The 18731-nt window shown below is 37.0% G+C and overlaps 1 protein-coding gene across 3 annotated transcripts in view; it reads left to right on the top strand.

Annotated features, from left to right (window-relative positions):
- Positions 1–18399, top strand: part of TAF1A (TATA-box binding protein associated factor, RNA polymerase I subunit A) — a 29108-nt gene extending 10709 nt beyond the window's left edge. For all 3 annotated transcript variants that reach the window (XM_010973992.3, XM_010973994.3, XM_010973993.3), the window contains exons 5-11: positions 1710–1908; positions 6972–7102; positions 8370–8528; positions 13078–13144; positions 13868–13991; positions 15478–15632; positions 17862–18399. In XM_010973992.3, coding sequence (XP_010972294.1) covers positions 1710–1908; positions 6972–7102; positions 8370–8528; positions 13078–13144; positions 13868–13991; positions 15478–15632; positions 17862–17974 — 948 coding nt within the window. In that variant the 3' untranslated portion in view covers positions 17975–18399. The remainder of the gene's footprint in view (positions 1–1709; positions 1909–6971; positions 7103–8369; positions 8529–13077; positions 13145–13867; positions 13992–15477; positions 15633–17861) is intronic.
- The last annotated feature ends 332 nt before the right edge of the window (positions 18400–18731 follow it).

Here is an 18731-nt window from a genome sequence, read left to right as displayed (position 1 = left end):
AGATAATTCCATGTGTAACTTTTTTAGGACTCTCCAAACTGTTTTCCACAGTGGCTCTACTGTTTTACATTGCCACTGCTTTCTAATTATGAAAAAGGATTTTTCCTAGTTTAGGATTCTTTTCAGATTTTATTAATTAATTTAGGAGAAATCTTTTGTTTCTTCTTATGTGCCCGATTCTCCCTCATGTTCCCATTTCCTGGTAGACCACGTACGTGGTAAGTAGAAACGAAGTGGAAGCAGCATAAGGAAGAACTTTCTAAGTGAACAATCGGGAAAAGGAGTGGCCTGCCTTGGTGTTGTGGGCTCCCCCTTCTGTCCGTTCAGGGAGAAACTGGATAGCCATTTGATTGGGGGAGGGGAGGTAGAGTTTTTACTAAATTATTGGTTAGATCCTTTTAAGCTCATACAGTCTACTTAGTTGAAGTAAAGTAACCTGAGAGACACCTTATTTCGTACTCCAGAGTCTGAGGGTGGTGATTAGGATGGGCAATAAAACATTTTTTTTTTTTGTTAATAATTTTAAAAACACTGATTGCTGGTCTCCAGACAACGTGCTGGACATGGAACTTGTGGTAGAGGAAGACAGACGTGTTAATGGAATAAGTGGAGATGGGTGCCATGGAAGAAATGGAATGTGTAGGGAGAAGACCAAGTAGAAAACGGTCAGCTCTCTGGAACTGGTAAGGGCTGGGATTGAATGAGCAGGGGAGTCAGGAAAGGAAAAGAAATGATGCTTGAGATGAGTCTGGAATGGTGGTGGGTATTCACTCTGCTTACTGGGGGAGAGCGTAGTCTGGCGTGGCAGGGGATAATAAAGAACTTGATAGCTCTGTGCCTAATGCTTTAGGTACTCTAAGAATCACTTGGGTGGAAGCCAGGGGAAGGAAGCTGAGCTCTGTGCGCCATGTGTAAGGAGCTTAGATTTTTATTCTGTAGGCAGTGCAACTGTTGAAGGATTTACACAAATGACTAACAAGATCTCTTTGGCAATCACATGGAAGATGGGTTGTAGAGGGCAGGATTGGAGATAACAGTTGAGAAATGATTGCAATAGTTTAAGGTGAAAGCTTGAACTCCGACTCCCCTCGCGTGATTAACTGCACCTGCCGTTAGTATCCTTAATGCCCCGCCCCATAACGCTCGTTCTTTGTGTAATCTTACTGCTTCTCCTGTACCAGGGATACACTTTACATGTGAACCAGTGTCATTCTTCAGCACCCCTTACTAAGATGTCTTCTCTGAGTTTATATAACATGTATAAAATAATTTATTGGTTGCATACTGTAGGCCAAACGAGCCATTAGGTGATATGCAGATATTTCATTAATCCCTGTAATGCCCTTTAAAGGGGTTAATAATAATTATTCTGTATAAAAGATGAGACTCACAAAGGGTGAGAGCAACTTACTCAGGTTTATGTAGCTTTAAAGGTAGCATTTGAGCCTGGACTCTCTGTCGTCAAAGACCCTGATCTTTTCACACTGCTTTCTGTTTCAAGTTTATACAATTTAGCTCTCGTTTACATGATAATTTTTTCAAGTGTCTTTTTGCTAGATGGAAATTTTTGATAACAGGGACAATGTTGTTCCGTCATTTGTGTTTTCCCAAGGTCTTGGCCCCGCATATGTCATACATTTCCTGAGCTTTTTGACTAATGTTTCTCTAGTGACCTGTGTGACGGTGGGCTTTTCTCATCATTGTGGCAGATCTCCTTACAGCATGCATTATACCTTCTGCACCATGGGTTGCTTGAGGACGCGAACAGAAATCTCAGCCAGGCGGAGACGTGGAGATACGGTGAAAAGTCCTCTTCCAAGGAAGTGTTAATCAACCTTATTCAGGCCTATAAAGGGCTTTTGCAGTATTATACTTGGTCTAAAAAGAAGATGGAATTGTCTCAGCTCGGTGAGTGAATACGAGTGAACTTTTCTTATGGTGGTTAAGACTGAGTCAGAGGGACAAAAGGAATCTTAAGGAGTAATCTGATGCCCCTACCTCCATGCCTGGCTTTATCCAGACATTTCTGTTGCTGTAAAATTCTTGATCATCTTGTAGATTTCTGATATTTAAAAAAACATAAATTTTTCAGACATAAATTAGGTGGTTCACAGATTAAGTTCATGACCATTTTAGATTCATTGCTTTTTTTAAACATGATTTCCAGGAAAGGTTACATATTTTCTTCAGCAGGCATTATTACATATAATAAGCACTTCTTCCTGTGTGTTTAGAGTGGAGTTTAGTTTGTTTCATAACTTTGTCTCTTAGAAAAATATGTTTAAAGAATAGAGCAAGATTAAGTTGTTTCATTTCTGTACAAAGGTCATAACAGACAATTTTCTTGATTTACTGACCCCCCTCAAAATTGACCAGGTGTTCTTACTCCTCAAACTGACTTCCCCTTCTCTTACATTCTGTGGTGACGTCATCCTCACCTGTCCCTACATGTGTGTTCCTTGGAGCTGTATGATTCTCTGCACTTTTCTTTCCCTCGTGTAGTTTTACAACTTCTCTAGGATCAAGTCCTTTCTATTTTCACGTCCTCTACCCAAATCCCAGTCTGACATTTATCACGTCATTTTTGTTAGGCAGTGTTTCCTTATTATTTCTTATGTGATAGTAGTATTTCCTTGGTCACTGGGCACATGGGTTCACTAATCTCGAAATTCCCTTCCTGCTTCCTGTCTGTGATCTCCCCCGAAACACTTCTGAAATGCTGTCTTCATCACGATACTCTTGTAAGACCTTTGTGCGCCCTCTTCCTCTAAAACGCCACCTGCCCTTCAAGACTCAGACCCCTCATTCTTTTACCTCCAACCTAACGTACCAGCTGCATATTCAGCCTGTGTCATTTGGCTCTTCACCTCTTGCTTTGTAATTTTTCTGAGTGTTCTCACATGTATTTTATGTTGTATCTCCTCGCCTAGACGCATTGGTTATTTGAGGTCACACATCTGTCCTCTATTTCTTCTGTTAACTTTGCCGTAATGCCTGCTGTAATGTTTCTTTTTTAAAAGGCTTGCTGATACTGATTTAGGTAAGTTTTAACATCAATATTTACTTTTCTTCTTACATGTTGTTAAGTAGAACTCAAGCCGATATTTGAGATGAAAGCAGTTGGAACATGGCCTTTACACCATCACTCCTGTGAAGATGATTCAGTCGCTTCTGCAGCTGGCACTGTTCTGTAGCAGCGAGAGTGAAGGCGGGACAATACATTGAGCTCTTTAGATGATCTTTAACCTCGTATGTCTATTTAAGGAGAAAAATAGCTCGGACCGGTTCTGTATAGCCAGATTCCTAAGAACATGACACATGACTGTATGCTCAGAGTTGTCTTGGGATTTTTTCCTTGCTGCCGTGGCCTGTGCTGGTTGGGCTTGATGCACTTGGTGACTGGAAACCCTCTTCCATGTAAATTCAAGCCCAACTTAATATTTACTTAGGGATCTGCCTTTTCTTCCTTTAAAATTTATTTTCGATATTCATACCTACTTTCCCGTTACCACTTCATTTCCAAGTTCATATTGATCCTTATTCAGTTGATCCACTAGGAAGAGAATAAATACCAAGCCCTATTTTTCAGTGGGGGAGAGGGTGTGGTGAAAAAGCAGCATTGGTACCAAAAAGTGTTCTGTGCTTCTGTTAGCTGTTGCTTTTGAAAGACTGTGTAACTTTCCTATTAAACCTTTAAGATTGTGAAATATAACATATACTGAAAAAGTCTTATGAAACAAATGTATGACAGATTGAATATGTGAAACAAACATCCATATAACTGCCACCCAGGCTGAGGAGCACAGCATTGCTGTCCCCCTAAAAATTCCCCTGTGTTCCTTTCTGATCACACTTCCTCTCATTCTGTCTCAAGAAAACCACTGTCCAACTTCATTGGTAATTACCCCCTTGCTTTTAAAGGACTTTTACCACTCAAGTATGCATCTGTAAACAATGTAATTTATACCTGAGTGTCAGATTGGATTTATACAGTATATATCCTTTGGGGCCTTGCATATTTTGTTCAACATTTAATGTGTGTCTGTATAGTTGAATTAGCTCTCGTTCACTCTTATTGCTGTAAAACTTACTATATGATATTCATGCAAGTTATTCCTTTTATATATTAATGGCCATTTAAGTTGTTAATAGTTTTGGGCTATTATAAATAACGCTGCTTTGAAATTCTTGGGCATGTGTAACGGTACACATACGCGTGTATTTCTAGGACTAGAATTGTCATAGAGTATGTGTATCTTCAATTTAGCATATAGTAGGCTGACCTCTTTCCAAAGTGGTTACCAATTTATATTCCACTAGTTGTCTGATTAGGGCTTTCTTTTGTCTGTCTTCTCCTCATTGTTTGTTATTGTCAGATTTTTCATGTCACCCAGTTTATTGGGTGTGGTAATCTTTCATTTTTTTTATAAGAACTTTATTGAGAATTGAGATATGAGTCTTATTACAATTCACCCACTTAAAGTGTGCAATTCAGTGCTTTGTAGTATATTCACAGAGTTGTGCATCCATTGCCATAATCAATTTTAGAACATTTTCATCACCCCAAAAAGAAAGTCACCCTTGATTTTCTCCCCAGTCCCTCCAGTCCTAGGCAGCCACTAATCTACTTTCTGTCTTGAGAGAGCTGTCTATTCTAGGATAATCCATACAAATGGAGTCCTGAAATATGTGGTCTTTTGTTACTGACTTCTTTCACTTAGCCTAGTGTTCTAAAGGTTCACCTTGGTTGTAGCATGTAATGGCACTTCATTCCTTTTTGTTGCTGAATTACATTCCACTGTATGGATATACCACATTTGTGTATCCATTCATCAGTTGATGGACATTTGGGTGGTTTCGACTTTTTGGCTATTTTGAATAATGTTTCTGTGAACTTTTGAAGGACCACCAGACTGGTTTTCAAAGCAGCTGTGCCATTTTCCATTCCCACCAGCAGTGTATGAGGGTACTGATTTCTCCATATCCTTGCCAACACTTGCTGTTATCTATCTTTGATAACAGTGTCCTAGTGAGTGTGAAGTAGTATCTTACTGTGGTTTTGCTTTGCATTGTTGAGCTTCTTTTCATGTATTTAATGGACCATTTATGTATCTTCGTTGGAAAACTGCATTCAGATCCTTTTCTCTTATTTTAATTGAATTAGTTTTTATTATTGAGTTATAAGAGTTCTTTATAAATTCTAGGTGTGAGACCCTTATTAAATAGATGGGGGATTTACAAATATTTTCTTCTGTTCTGTAGGTTATCTTTTTCACTTTCTTAATGGTGTTTTTTGAGTCTCAAAAGTTTTTAATTTTGATGAAATTCAATTATCTGTTTTTTCTTTTGTTGCTTTTGCTTTTGGCAAAGGCAAGAAATCATTGCCTACTGCAAGATCACAAAGATATAGACTTATGTTTTCTTCTAAGAGTTATATAGCTTTACTCTTACATTTTGGTTTTTTGATTCATTTTGAGTTAGTTTTTGTATATCACGTGAGATAGGTAGGACTTGAGCTCAGCTTTGTTATTTTGTGTATATTCAGTTGTTCCAGCATGTTTCTTGAAAAGGCTATTATTTTCCCACTGAATTTTCCCACTGAATTGTTTTGATAAGGTACCCTTATCAAAAATCACTTGCTCATATATGAAGTTTTATTTATGGGCACTAAATTCTCTCCCATTGATCTATGTCTGTCTACAATTATGGCCATATCACGCAGTCTTGGTTACTGTAGTCTTGTAGTAACCTTTGAAGTCATAGTGTGAATCCTCCAAATTTGTTCTTTTTAGAGACTGTTTTGGGTATTCTTGGTCCCTTGCATTTCCATATGGATTATAGGATCAGCTGGTCAATTTATGCAAAAAAGCGAGCTGAGATTTTGGTAGGAAGTTCATTAAAGCTATAGATTAGTAAGTCTCCCAACCCAGGAACATGAGATGTCTTTCCATTTATTTAGGTCTGCTTTAATTTCTTTGAACAATATTGCTTTTCAGAGTACAATTTTATGTCTCTTTTGTTAAATTTGTACCCAAGTAGTTTATTGTTTTTGATGCTATTGTAAATGGCACTATTTTCCTAATTTCATTTTCGGATTGTTGATTGGAAATGTAGGCATAAAATCTGTTATTGTGTGTTGATTTTATATTCTGCAACTGTCAATTCATTTATTAGTTCTAATAAGTTTTTGGTGGATTCTTAGGATTTTTTATGTACAAGATCATCTAAAGATCTGTAAATAGAGATAGTTTTACTTACTCTTTTCCAGTCTGGACATTGTTTGAATTATTTTCTTGCCGATTGCCTGGCTAGAACCTCCGTGACAGTGTTGAATAGAAGTGGCCAGAGAGGGCCTCTCTCTTGCATTCAGTCTTTCACCATTAATTCTAATGTTAGTTGTGGGCTTTTCATAAGATTCCCTTTATCAGGCTGAAGAAGTTCCTCCCATTCCTAGATGTTGAGTGTTTTATCATAAAGGGTTGAATTTTGTCAGATGCTTTTTCTGCAGCAGTTGAGGTCGTTAAGAGGTTTTTGTCATTAATATTATTCTATTGATTTGGAGTATTAATTGATTTCAGGTGTTAAACAACCTTGCATTCCTGGAATAAACCCCACTTAGGCATGGTGTAAAATCCTTTTCATATGGTGCTAGATTCAATTTCAGAGTATTTTGTTGAGGATTTTTGCATCTATATTTATAAGGGATATTGGTCCACGATTTTCCTATGTTGTCTTTGTCTGGTTTTGGTATCAGGGTAATACCAACCTCATAGAATACGTTGAGAAGTGCTCTTTTCTGCTCTTTTTTGGGAGAGAGAGTTTGTAAAGAATTAGTACTATTCTTTAAATGTTTGTTAGAATTCACCAGTGAAACCATCAGGGTCTGAGCTTCTTTGTCGATAGTTTATCGATTACTGATTCAGAAGTCCTCAATACGGAATGACTTTGAAAAATCTTTTGTCTTTGGGCAGATGAAGATGATTATGCTTATAATACAGCATCCCAGAATATGCTCAACCACAGCTGGAAGACATCTATAAACCTTTGTGCACTGATTCAAATTCCTGGAGTTTGGGACCCTTTTGTGAAGAGTTATGTAGAGGTAAATAGACTTTTCATGAAGTTTTACTAGTTTCGTTCTGTTGTAAGCTTAATCCTTACTGATTAGAAGGCAATTAATGGAGAAAATTGTTTAAAAAATAAAAAAGGAATATGATGCCTTTTTGATCTGAATAATTTTTGTTTTACCAATTTACAGTATATTTTATTTTACCGGTATACTATAAATATTTGTTTTTTTTCACCTGGATAACATGTCTTGGCCAAATACAGTCGTCCCTCAGTATCTGTGGATGCTCAAGTCCCTTGTATAAAATGGTGTGGTATTTGCATATAACCTCTGCACATCCTCCTGTATACTTTAAATCATCTTTACAATGTAATACAGTGTAAATGCTATGTAAATAGTTGTCTGCACAGCAAGCATATTCAAATTTTGCATTTTGGAACTCACTGGAAATTTTTTTCCCAAATATTTTCAATTTGTGGTTGGTTGAACCCTAGGATGCGGCAACCAGGGATGCAGGGCCCACAGATGATGCAGGGTGCCTGACTGTATTTACAAAATTATTAACAAAATAGCTGTAAATGTCAATTTTATGTTCTTATTGAGCTTAAAAGAAAAAGATCTTTTATGATTTGGTGGAATATAGAGGCGAAAGGGACAAAAATCTGGAGCTAGGTCACAATATCTGAGATAAAGTATGGCTTTTGGAAGTTCTTAAAGATGTCCTGTTATCTCAGAGTCATTGTGAAAGGACAGAGGCCCTAGAACTGGGCACTAGGAATAAATCATCGAAATAATTTGCTTTTTGAAAGTATTACTAGTGCTAAAGTGATAATTGTGTTGTCAGAAGATAGTCTCTGAAACTATATGTCAGTGAATCTGGAAATTCCTGTGTCAGGATGAGAAGGAATGAAAAGGAAGGGGTTATAATTCCTGTGCACCCCTTGTGTGGCTGGAGTTATGTAGGGCACTGAGGTTAGTTGCATCATATAGTCTTTTTTCAGTCGTTAGTGTTCCCTACTTTAAAGGCTTTATTTCTTGTAGGAACAGTTCTTAACATTCAAGTTTTTGCATTTTTCAGGAACAAAATATGATAAGGAAAAAAATGGGAAACAGTGTAGGCCTTTGTTGTCTGTTCCATAGAGGTTGTGACATCTGCTGGTGAAAGCGACAGCCGGTGTCACTGTTGTTCCCCGTACAGTAAATACTGCTTCCCAGTTGTATGAGTTTTCTGTGCTCCTCAGGAAAGTTGTGCAGCTATCTTACAGAATTTAACTAAGATGCTATGACTTACTGTGTATAGATGCTGGAGTTCTACGGGGATCAAGATGGAGCCCGAGAGGTGCTCACCAATTACGCCTATGATGAGAAGTTCCCATCCAATCCAAATGCTCATATCTACTTGTATGGCTTCCTAAAGAGAGAGAGGGCACCAAGAGAGAAACTGATAAGTGTGCTTAAGGTATAGAATTTTTATTTCAGTGTTTCAACAGGGTTGGGATCTACTTTGGAACATTCTTAGGTCATTGCTTTCCAGCTTTCATGTTCTAGCACCCAGAGAAAATGACAGTGTAGGTGTGGTACTCTGAGGGGAGGAGAGGAGGCTGCAGGCTCCAGGCAGACTCCCTCCACTACCATGCCCCCATCCTCTGCCCAAGTGAGACATATTTCAGAAACCCTTTGCCTCCCTGGTTGGAAAGCTCTGCATTGCTATTTTTAGAAAATCACCTTTATTGAAATTTAATTTACATATAATAAAACACTTATTTTAAGTGCATACTTGGATACATTTTAACAAATATATACATCATGTAACCAGCGTAATAATCAAGATGCTGAACACTTCTATCACCCTAAAAAGTCCCTCGTTTCCCTTTACAGCCAACCTACCCACATGCTCCTGGCCCCGGCGGTCACTGATCTGCTTTCTGTCACTATAGATTAGTTTGATCTCTTCCAGAATTTCATATAAGTGAAATCCTACCGTGTGGACTTTTTTTGGTCTGGATTTTCTTGCTCAGCAGAATGTTTTTGAGATTCATCCATGTTATTGTATCAGTAATTTGTTCCCTATTACTGTATTCCATTTTTAAACATTCACTTCTGATGGTTATTTTCACTTTTTGGCTATTATGACTGCCACTGTAAACATTCATGTACAAGTCTTTGTGTGCACATATATTTTCATTTTTCTTGGGTAGCTACCTAAGAGAAGAATTGCTGGAAGATGTATGTTAAACTTAAGAAACTGCCCAGCTGTCTTCTGAGGTGACTGTACCGTTGACATGCCCACCATCAATGTATGTATCCACATCCTCAGTAACATTTGGTATTCAGTCCTTTGAATTATAGCCATTCTAGTGGGTGTGTAGTGGTGTCTCATGTGGTTTTAATTTCCATTTCCCTAATGACAAATGATGTTGAACATCTTTTAATATGCCTATTAGGCATATTAGGCACATAGGTTATTCCTATGTCTTCTTTTGTGAAGTGTCTGTTGAAATACTTTGTCTATTTTTTGAAGGCTTATTTGTCTTCTCATTAGTTTGGAAGTTTTCTGCATAGTCTGATTACAAGTCCTTTGTCAGGTATGTGGATTGTAAATACTTTCTCCCAGTCTGTGGCTTGCCTTTTTGTTTTCTTAACAGTATCTTCCAAAGAGCAGAAATTTCTAACTTTGATTTAAGTACAATTTTTTCATTTTTCTTTTACAGCTAGTACTTTTTGTCTAAGAAATTTTTGCCTACCCCAAGATAATGATGATTCTCTTCTGTGTTTTTTTCTAGAAGTGTTATAATTTTATGTTTAGGTCTGTTATAGATTTCAGCTAATTTTTTTTAATGTAGTATGAGGTAAAGATCAAGGTTCATTTTTTTCCCATGTGATTATTCCAACATCATTTACTGAAAAGATTATCCTTTCCTTGTTGAATTACATTGGTAACTTCATTGAAAGTCGTCTGACCATAGGTATGGACTCTTTTATGCTCTAGTGATGTCTGTTTTCATCCGTATTAAATACTGCGTATCATGACTACTATAGCTTTATAGCAAGTCTTGGAATCATGTCATGAGAGTCATACAAATTTGTCCTTTTTCAAAATTGTTTTTAGCTTCCCTAGGTCCTTTGGCTTTTCATTTATTTGAAAATCAGCTTATGTAATGCTATAAATATATATATATATATATAGAATGTATAGATCAATTTTGAAAGAATAGGCATCTAAACAGTGTTGAGGTTTCCAAACTGTGTACTTGGTATGCCTCTCCATTCATTTAGGTATTTTATTTCTCTCTGAAATGTTTTGTAGCTTTTAATATATATATTTCGTTGAATTTACCCCTAAGTGTTTCATATTTGGGGTTATTATTGCATATGGTATTGCTTTAAAATTTTTTCTTACTGTGGTAAAATGTATGTAACATGAAATTTACCATTTTAACCATTTTTAAGTGCACACTTTATTGGCGTTAAGTACATTCATAATTTTGTGCAACCATCACCACTACCCATTTCCTGAAGTTTTTCATCATCCCAAGCATCAATTCTGTATCCATTAAACAGTAACTCCCCATTCCCTCAACTCTAGGTGACCTCTGTTTTACTTTCTGTCTCTGTAAATTTGCCTATTCGAGGAACCTCATCTAAGTAGATTCATACAATATTTGTCTTTTTATGTCTTATTTTGTAATGTTTTCAAGATTCATCCACATTATAGCATGTATCAGAGTTTCCTTCCTTTTTAAGCCTGAGTAACATTCCATTGTATATACACACAGTCCACATTTTGGGCATTCATCTGTTGATAGACATTTGGATTGTTGCCAGTTTTTGGCTATTGTGAAGAGTACTTTGGTGAGCATTGGTGTCGAGTTTGTGTCTGAGCCCCTGCTTTCAGTTGTTTTGAGTGTATACCTAGGAGTGGAATTGCTGATCTTACGGTAATTCTTTGTGTAACCTTCTGAAGAGCCATCAGGCTGTTTCCACAGCAGCTGTACTATTTCACATTCCTACCAGCAGTGCATGAGGGTTTAAATTTCTCCACATCTTCCTCACCACCATTTCGTTACTTTCCTCTTTTTTTTTTCTTTTAAAGAAATTGATAACAGCTATCCTGTTGTATGTGTGAAGTGGTATCTCATTTTTATTTTGATTTGCATTTTCCTAACAGCTGGTGATGTTGAGCATCTTTTCATGTGCTTATTGGTTATTTGTGCATCTTCTTTGGAGAAATGTCTGTATCATTTGCCCTTTTTGAACTGAGTGTTTTAATTTTGTGTTGTTGAATTTAGGAGTTCCTTATATATTTCATGGTTGGTTTCTAGTCATATTTTAGAGGAATAAGAAAAAGAAAGGTCCTTTTCGGTCTAAACAAATGACTGAGAAAAATCCTTTTCTATCAGTCTTCTTTTAAAAGGTCAGTTAGGTCTACTCTGTACTTGTCATCAAAATTGACATTATCGAACCTTCAGATATAGAAAATTCATGAAGTTTTCCACGGGCTTTGTTTTACTGCATAATACTTTTGAAGTTGCTATTTTAATTTTATTCCCCAAGATTTCTTTTTACCCATTTGTGCAAGAAGATACTAAGGCTAGTTACAACAAAAGCAAGATGGTGAACTTCATGCAGGTTGTCAATCATTACTGGTGCTTTTGAAAAGACTTTTAAGAATGTAGCAAAAGTACTGTGTTGAATACTTATGTATTTTCAAGACAGTAGATTTAGAGAAATTCTAAAAATGAAAATGAAAAATGCAGTATTTGAAATTAAGAACTCAATAAATGGGTTTAAGTAGCAGATTGACCACAGCAGAAGAGAGAATTAAGGAATTACATAGACCATCAGGCTAAAGAAGGAAGAGCAAAAAAGGATAAAAAGTGTGGAAAAGAGTGCACAGAGGACTTGTTGAAAGGTCTGACCTACTTGTAATTGGAGCCCAGGGAGAGGAGATAGAGAACAGGGCGAAAGCAAACAGACAAAGCCAATATTTGATGAGCTAATGGCTAAAAATTTTACAGAAGGGATGAAAGACTTCTAGAGTTCTGATAATACTCTGCTTTTTAATCTGGGTGCTGATTATGTGTATGTGTATGACTTGTGAAAGTTATTGAATGGCAACTCATGATTCATATTCATTTCTAGTACATACGTTCTGTTTTGATAAAATATTTTTTAAAAAGTGAATTGAGCCATATACAGAATTTCATAAGTAATAAAACAAATGTGACTTCATAGGACTGAGTCTTAATAATACTCTGATATTGGTATATTGATCATGATTGATAGATCGCTAATTAAAAAAAATTAGAGAAATTAACAAAATTTACTTTTTGTTTGGTCAGAAATTATTTCAGTAGAAGATCAAAGTACTTCAGCAAGCAGATGAATAAACTTATTTCTAATATTAAATGTGTTTAGATGACAGATATAGTTTAAATCCTATTTTTGGCATATCCATAAAAATAGTCCCTCCTATTTTTGAAAAGAAAAATCTTTAACTTCTCCCTATTGTGTAAAAAGATTGTGAAAATATTGACTTGAATACTTCTTCGTGTACTGTGTTCCTGAACACAATCTTCCAAAATAACCACCCTTGCCCTTTTTTTGGTTTTTGTTTTATATATTCTGTGACCTTTTATGATCAATAAATATTAAATATCTTTTCTGCATAATATTGATTCTTTTGTCTTCTTTTTTTTCAAGTCCTGGCTACTGAAAAGAAATTAAATTTTTAAGTGTGGTAAACAGCATAAATATATACATGGAGAAAACAAGAAGTGTCTGTCTATCCTCCTCTCCCCTGGCCGCCCCAGCTATCTTGTTATTAGCAGGGATTTTTTTTTTTTTAATAGCTTTACATAGAACACCTTTCTTTACCCAAATTGAAACTGGATAAAAGCAAAGTATCTTTTAAATCCTTAAATTTAATGAGGGCATATTGGACAGTAAGAGCTTTATTTGAAAGGAAGCTGAATGTATAAAAATCACAAGATTATTCTCTCTTCCAGATTTTGTATCAGATTGTACCATCTCATAAACTGATGTTAGAATTCCATAGATTACTGAGAAAATCAGGTAAGTCATTTTTGTTTTATCTCTCTCTGTGCAGATGAACCGTAGACCAGGGGTCAGCAGACTATGACCGTGGGCCAGAACCACCTCTCCCCTGTTTTTATAAATCAAGTTCTATTGGAGCACAGCCATGTCTGCTTATTTCCGTATTGTCTGTGGCCCTAACAGCGGAATTGTGCAGTTGTGATGGACTGTAAGGCTTGCAGAACTTAAACATTTAGCGTCTGGCTCTTAACAGGAAGAGTTTGCTATCCCTGCTTTAGAATGTTAGGCAAGAGTTGGCAAAAGAGAAATGGCTTCAGTTTATATAATTCACCTCATTTTAATGTTTCCTGGGTTTCAGCTTAGTATAGAAAAGAACATGATTCTTCATAGGAGTAGAGCTGCGTATTAAGGCCAGTGGGTGCTGGGACTACCTCAGTTCCTCTCCTAATCGAGAAGGTGTATAAAATGCCCAAAGAGGGCAGGCATCTTAAATAATGATCTCAATAGTGCAAACCCACATAGAGATCAGACTCAGCACCCTGCCTTCGTTAGCATAGATTAGATTAAATTATTGAATTTTTCAGATCCATCACAGGAGAGTATGATCGTAATGAATTGTTTTCAACTGTTAATCAACATAGAAGGTTTATGCTTCAGTGATACTTAATCAGTGGAATGTAATCTTTTAGCTTTGTGCTCTCCAGTGCTTTATGTAAACTCTACTTGTTATGACCGTTGCAGAGAAGGAAGAACACCATAAACTGGGGTTGGAGGTGTTATTTGGAGTCTTGGATTTTGCTGGATGCACTAAAAACATAACTGCTTGGAAGTATTTGGCAAAATATCTCAGACAGACTTTAATGGGGTAAGATGCACACAGCATTTATTACTGGATCAGCATGAATAATACTTTCCAGTATTTTAGCTAATATTTTAAAACAAAGTTCTTTATGTTTTTGGATTTCTTGAACTGTCTTCAGCTGTTTTCTTCTGAATACATCAGGAAATAGAAAGTCACAAGTAAAACGTACAAAAATTTTATCAAGCGTTTTTGTGCTTTCACAGTAAGTACCTTCCCTGACCACTGACTACACCGTGGAGGGGTAAGCATGTGCCTTCTAATCGGACTTGAGGATTGGAAGGGGTTGCCCGCACCCTTCATTAAACTCTTTGTCAAACTCTTTGTGATCTATGTCGTCAGCTTGTAAGGTCACACGAGAAGCAGCTTTTCTCCCAGCTGTTTTCCATCATTTTCAGTGGGGCTTTTAGGGCCTCATAAAATCATCATGGGTTATTCATTCAACAAATGCTTACTAAGTCCCTTGTGAGATGGAGATCTAAAACTGTACATCTGATCGTAGACATCTGGGTACAAGAAAAGGAGTGGCCTCGTCATTTTTACTTTGTGTGTGAGAATAAAGAATATCACCAAGTTAAGTTTAATTGATTTATTATATCCATGTTAGTTGGTTAGGAAATTCATTATCAGCGGGAACTTGCTTCGGGCTTCAGACCTGACTTGACCTTAAAGGTTGAACAGTCTTGATTATAAAATGTTCTCAGGGTGCTAGGTTGATGTACTTATTGTAAACCGCTTTCTAAATCTAAAGCGCCATGCAAACCCTGACTAACCACAAAGTTCTTGAAGGCAGAAAAATGTGCTGTTCACTTTTTAAACCTCTAGAAGTTCTGCCACAGGGGGAAAATAGGTGCTAAATAAGCCTTTGCTCTATTAAATTATTGATGAACACTTAGCACTGCCTACGTTCAGCTGCCAAACCTATGTGTTCATGTCTTCGTGTAATAATGGCATCTTAATTTGGATAGTAATTTGTAGCATTTAATTTAAAGTAAGGTTTTAAAGTAACTTTTAAGTAATAAATTAATAATTTTGGGTAATATTTATTGAACATTTTCTTGGTACTAGACAGCATGCAGAGAGCTTTAAATGACACCTGCTGTACTGTGGACCAGTGAATCCTAGTAACAGTGCTATGAGATGGGCACCATTAGTCTCCTTAAGGAAGTTGAGGCTCAGAGAGATTTAAGCAGCTTCCCAGGAACACATAGATAGTAAATGGAAGAACTGAGATTTGAACCTGAGATTTTGACCTCAGAGTCTGCTGTTAACCACTGTCTGGTACGGAACTATTTCATTAAATGGAAAATGAGTCATGGAGATCGAAGAGGACTAGAAAGGATTTGCGTGTGCTATGCCATGGCCATCTTTGGAAGCTAGTTTGAGAACATCTTCCTTGTCATCTGTCCACAGACCCTACTTAAGTTCAGATTCTGATGATCTAGGTCTGTCTCCATCATTGACCTTCCCTTTTGACGTTTTTCTTTTCCAGGAGTCATCTTGCCTGGGTTCAAGAAGAGTGGAACTCCAGGAAAAACTGGTGGCCAAGGTTTCACTTCAGTTACTTTTGGGCAAAAAGTGATTGGAAGGATGATAAAACTTTGGCTTGTGAGAAAGCTTTGGTAGCTGGGATATTGTTAGGAAAAGGTATATGTTTTATTTTCTTTTTCTCTGGACATGGCTTTTAGGTGATTTTTGAAATGACAAATTATGACCATTCATTCATATTAGAGTTTACCTGGAATAGTGTCTAAGGATATTAGATGCTGGCAGAATGATTGAGTAAAAAAATGAGCACTGAGCTGGGCCAGGTGTTCTGCTTGTAAGGAATCTCCATGGATTAGAAACAGTGATTTCACACTGTTGATTGTCTTTGGTTTTTATGCTCTAATTTGAATATCTTTAGGCGCTATTAAAATACAAGATGCAGACTGTTTTCATAACAAATGACCATTTGGTTGTGCTGTGGAGAAAGTTTACTGAAATTGTCTACTGTAGTAGAAATAGAAAAATATTCTTTATTGACCTCATTTTTTATGATAGCTTTATATTATATTTACTTACCCCTTCCTGTAAGGGTGAAACATTTTCTCTTGCTAAGAAAAGAAAAAAAAAAAATACCTCCTATTAACTTATTTAAAAATCCCTCTTAAGGGGAAATCGAGCTTTTCTTTGGGTAATATCTTGGCTGTTAAAACTCTTACCTGCTTTGTACCACTGAAATATGAAAAGGTAGCCGGTACCGAAATGAGACAGCCACAGAACGTGTCCAGAGGTGAAGAGAGTGACCCTCACAGTGGCCACAACTACGCGGTGTGTGGCTGGGGAGTTTAAAGTCTCCTAAAGAGATTCTTCAGGTCAGGTTTAAATATGTTTGTATTAATCTGGAGTTAGTGTTCTCCGTGAGTATTCCAGATGGTTACTGAGATTAATAAAATGCTGATTTTGTGGGGGGAAAGGGATTGATAGATGTGTAAGTCATTTTAAAATTTCTCTACTGTACTGATGACAAGAAACAGATCTGTGATTTGGACTGTGGCTCTACTTTGTGAGTAGAGAGGTTTCTAGCACAGATACCAAAAGGCACCCGTCTGATCAGAGGCTGAAGCCCTGGGTGAATTTTCCCATCCTGTCCGTTACTTGCATGTCACTTAGGTCAAGCAGTGAACCTTCGGGAGCCCTCTGTGAGAGATGAGCATTGTAACATCTGTTCTCATTTGCTTATGGGATTGCTGTAAGCATCACGCGGACATCACATCAGCGTGCTTTATAAATTCTAAAGGATTCTGTGAACATCAGGCACAAAAGGCCTGGAAATGGTCTCACTTCTTCTGACTTCAGCTCTGGTGGGCTTGAAGCTAGGCGTTTGCAGTTTATTTGGCTTTTCCTCTGTGTTAGGGTGGGAGCAAAGTTCTTTCCAGCTTTCTCTTTTCTAGGTAGAAGCAGAAATCTCTGCATGAAGTGTTTTGATTTTGCTAAAGTGGTAGATGTGTTTAGAAACACACATTATTATATTTAATACCACACATACCACTGCCTCCCAGCTAATAAAATATTAGCAATTCTGGCATACTGTTTTCAGGGATAATGAAATTGTTACTGGAGGTACGGTATATGTCCTAGCCATTTCCCAGGGAAGGTGGACATATGCACACTGAGACTGGAATAAAATTAATTTTTCATATGTGATTTATGGTCTCATTTATCAAATATAAAAAGTTTCATAATATCCAGTATGATATTTTTCTTACAGGAATTTGGTTCATGTCTCTGAAATGTTTATCTCGTGATCCCCTTAGCATCATAAAACTCTGGAAAGCAGGTAGAACCTCTAATGAGCACCTTTGGCAGAGCTGCAGGCTCCCCGGCCAGATGCCGGCCAGATGGCAGGAGGGACTCGATAGCTCTTATCTCTTCTAACCTATGATTTGTTTATTCTAATTCTTCACATCAGGGTTTTCTACGGAGAACCTCCTTGTTGTTACAAATGTCTCTTTGGCTGTTGTACAAGTTACCGTTGAGAAGGAAGCGATAGCAATTTGCTTCTGGAGAAAACTCCTTTAACGTTTGGATGTACATAACAGGCACAGCACCTTAACTAAGGTTTGGGAGGGAAGGTGGAGAACCAGCCAAAGTACATGCCTTCATTATGATGGACTGGAAATATTTTCGTATGTAAGAAGCAGTACATTTCCTTGGTGACAGCTCTGCGAACGTGCTTAGACACATTGGTGTAGATGATACAGATCAGTCTATTTTCCCCATCATCAGTGTGCTGGACTTGAAGCAAAACTTTAAAAATGTAGAAATGTACTTGCAGAATTTGACAACAGGTATTAAAACTTTCTGTTTTTCTTGCTTTGTTTTGTTTTTTAGGTTGTAGATATTTTCGGTATGTTAAAAAACAAGATCACCAAGTCTTACAGAAGAAAATTAAGCAGATGAAGAAATCAGTGAAAAAGTACAGCATTGTCAATCCAGGCCTCTGATACTGAATTCTAGTTATTTCAGATTAGTAGCTACGGAGTACTACCTCAGTTGATAATTTTAAATATATTTATTTATTTGGTTTTTAGACAAGATCGGGCGGGTTCAGGGTGGTATGGCTGTAGACTATTTGGTGTTTTAGGAAGGGAGTTGATTTGGCTACAAAAAAGTTATTTTTACAATTTTTAATATATTTTTTTTTACTATCAGCTGTAACTAGAGAAACAACCTCACTGCCTTTGCTCTTTGTAAATATATATTTTTCCTTTTTTGTACTGTTAAATGTAATATTTATTAAAGAGGCAATAATCTTCCAATAGAAGTATATTTGTTCAATGAGAGAATACAGCTCTACAGCAGTTATTGTTGAGTGCAGGTAATTTGCCTCTGATAATTATATAATAAAATATAACTCATGGTACTCATATTTGAAGTTATATTCTTATAAAGTTTTTTGGTTTGTTTTTTTTTTTAATGGAGGTACTGGAGATTGAACCCAGGACCTCGCACATACTCATAAGCACACGCTCTACCACTGAGCTGTACCCCTAGCCCGCTTTTAGATTCTCAGTGGTCCATGTCAGGTGTACCACCGTGAAGAATATATTGGTGATGAGTTCTGGTGAGGAATTTTGGACAGAGAGAAGGATTTAGAAAAGGACTCCTCCGCTTTCTGTTTTGGTAGTAAGACATGGCAGTTTGGAGTTAAGTGACCTCTGAGGGAGGTACCTTTGACTCTAGAGGGCTAATTTGGGTCTC

Source organism: Camelus bactrianus, chromosome 23, assembly GCF_048773025.1.
Source record: "Camelus bactrianus isolate YW-2024 breed Bactrian camel chromosome 23, ASM4877302v1, whole genome shotgun sequence".
NCBI classification, from domain to species: Eukaryota; Metazoa; Chordata; class Mammalia; order Artiodactyla; family Camelidae; genus Camelus; species Camelus bactrianus.
This window is presented reverse-complemented; position numbering and strand designations above follow the sequence as displayed.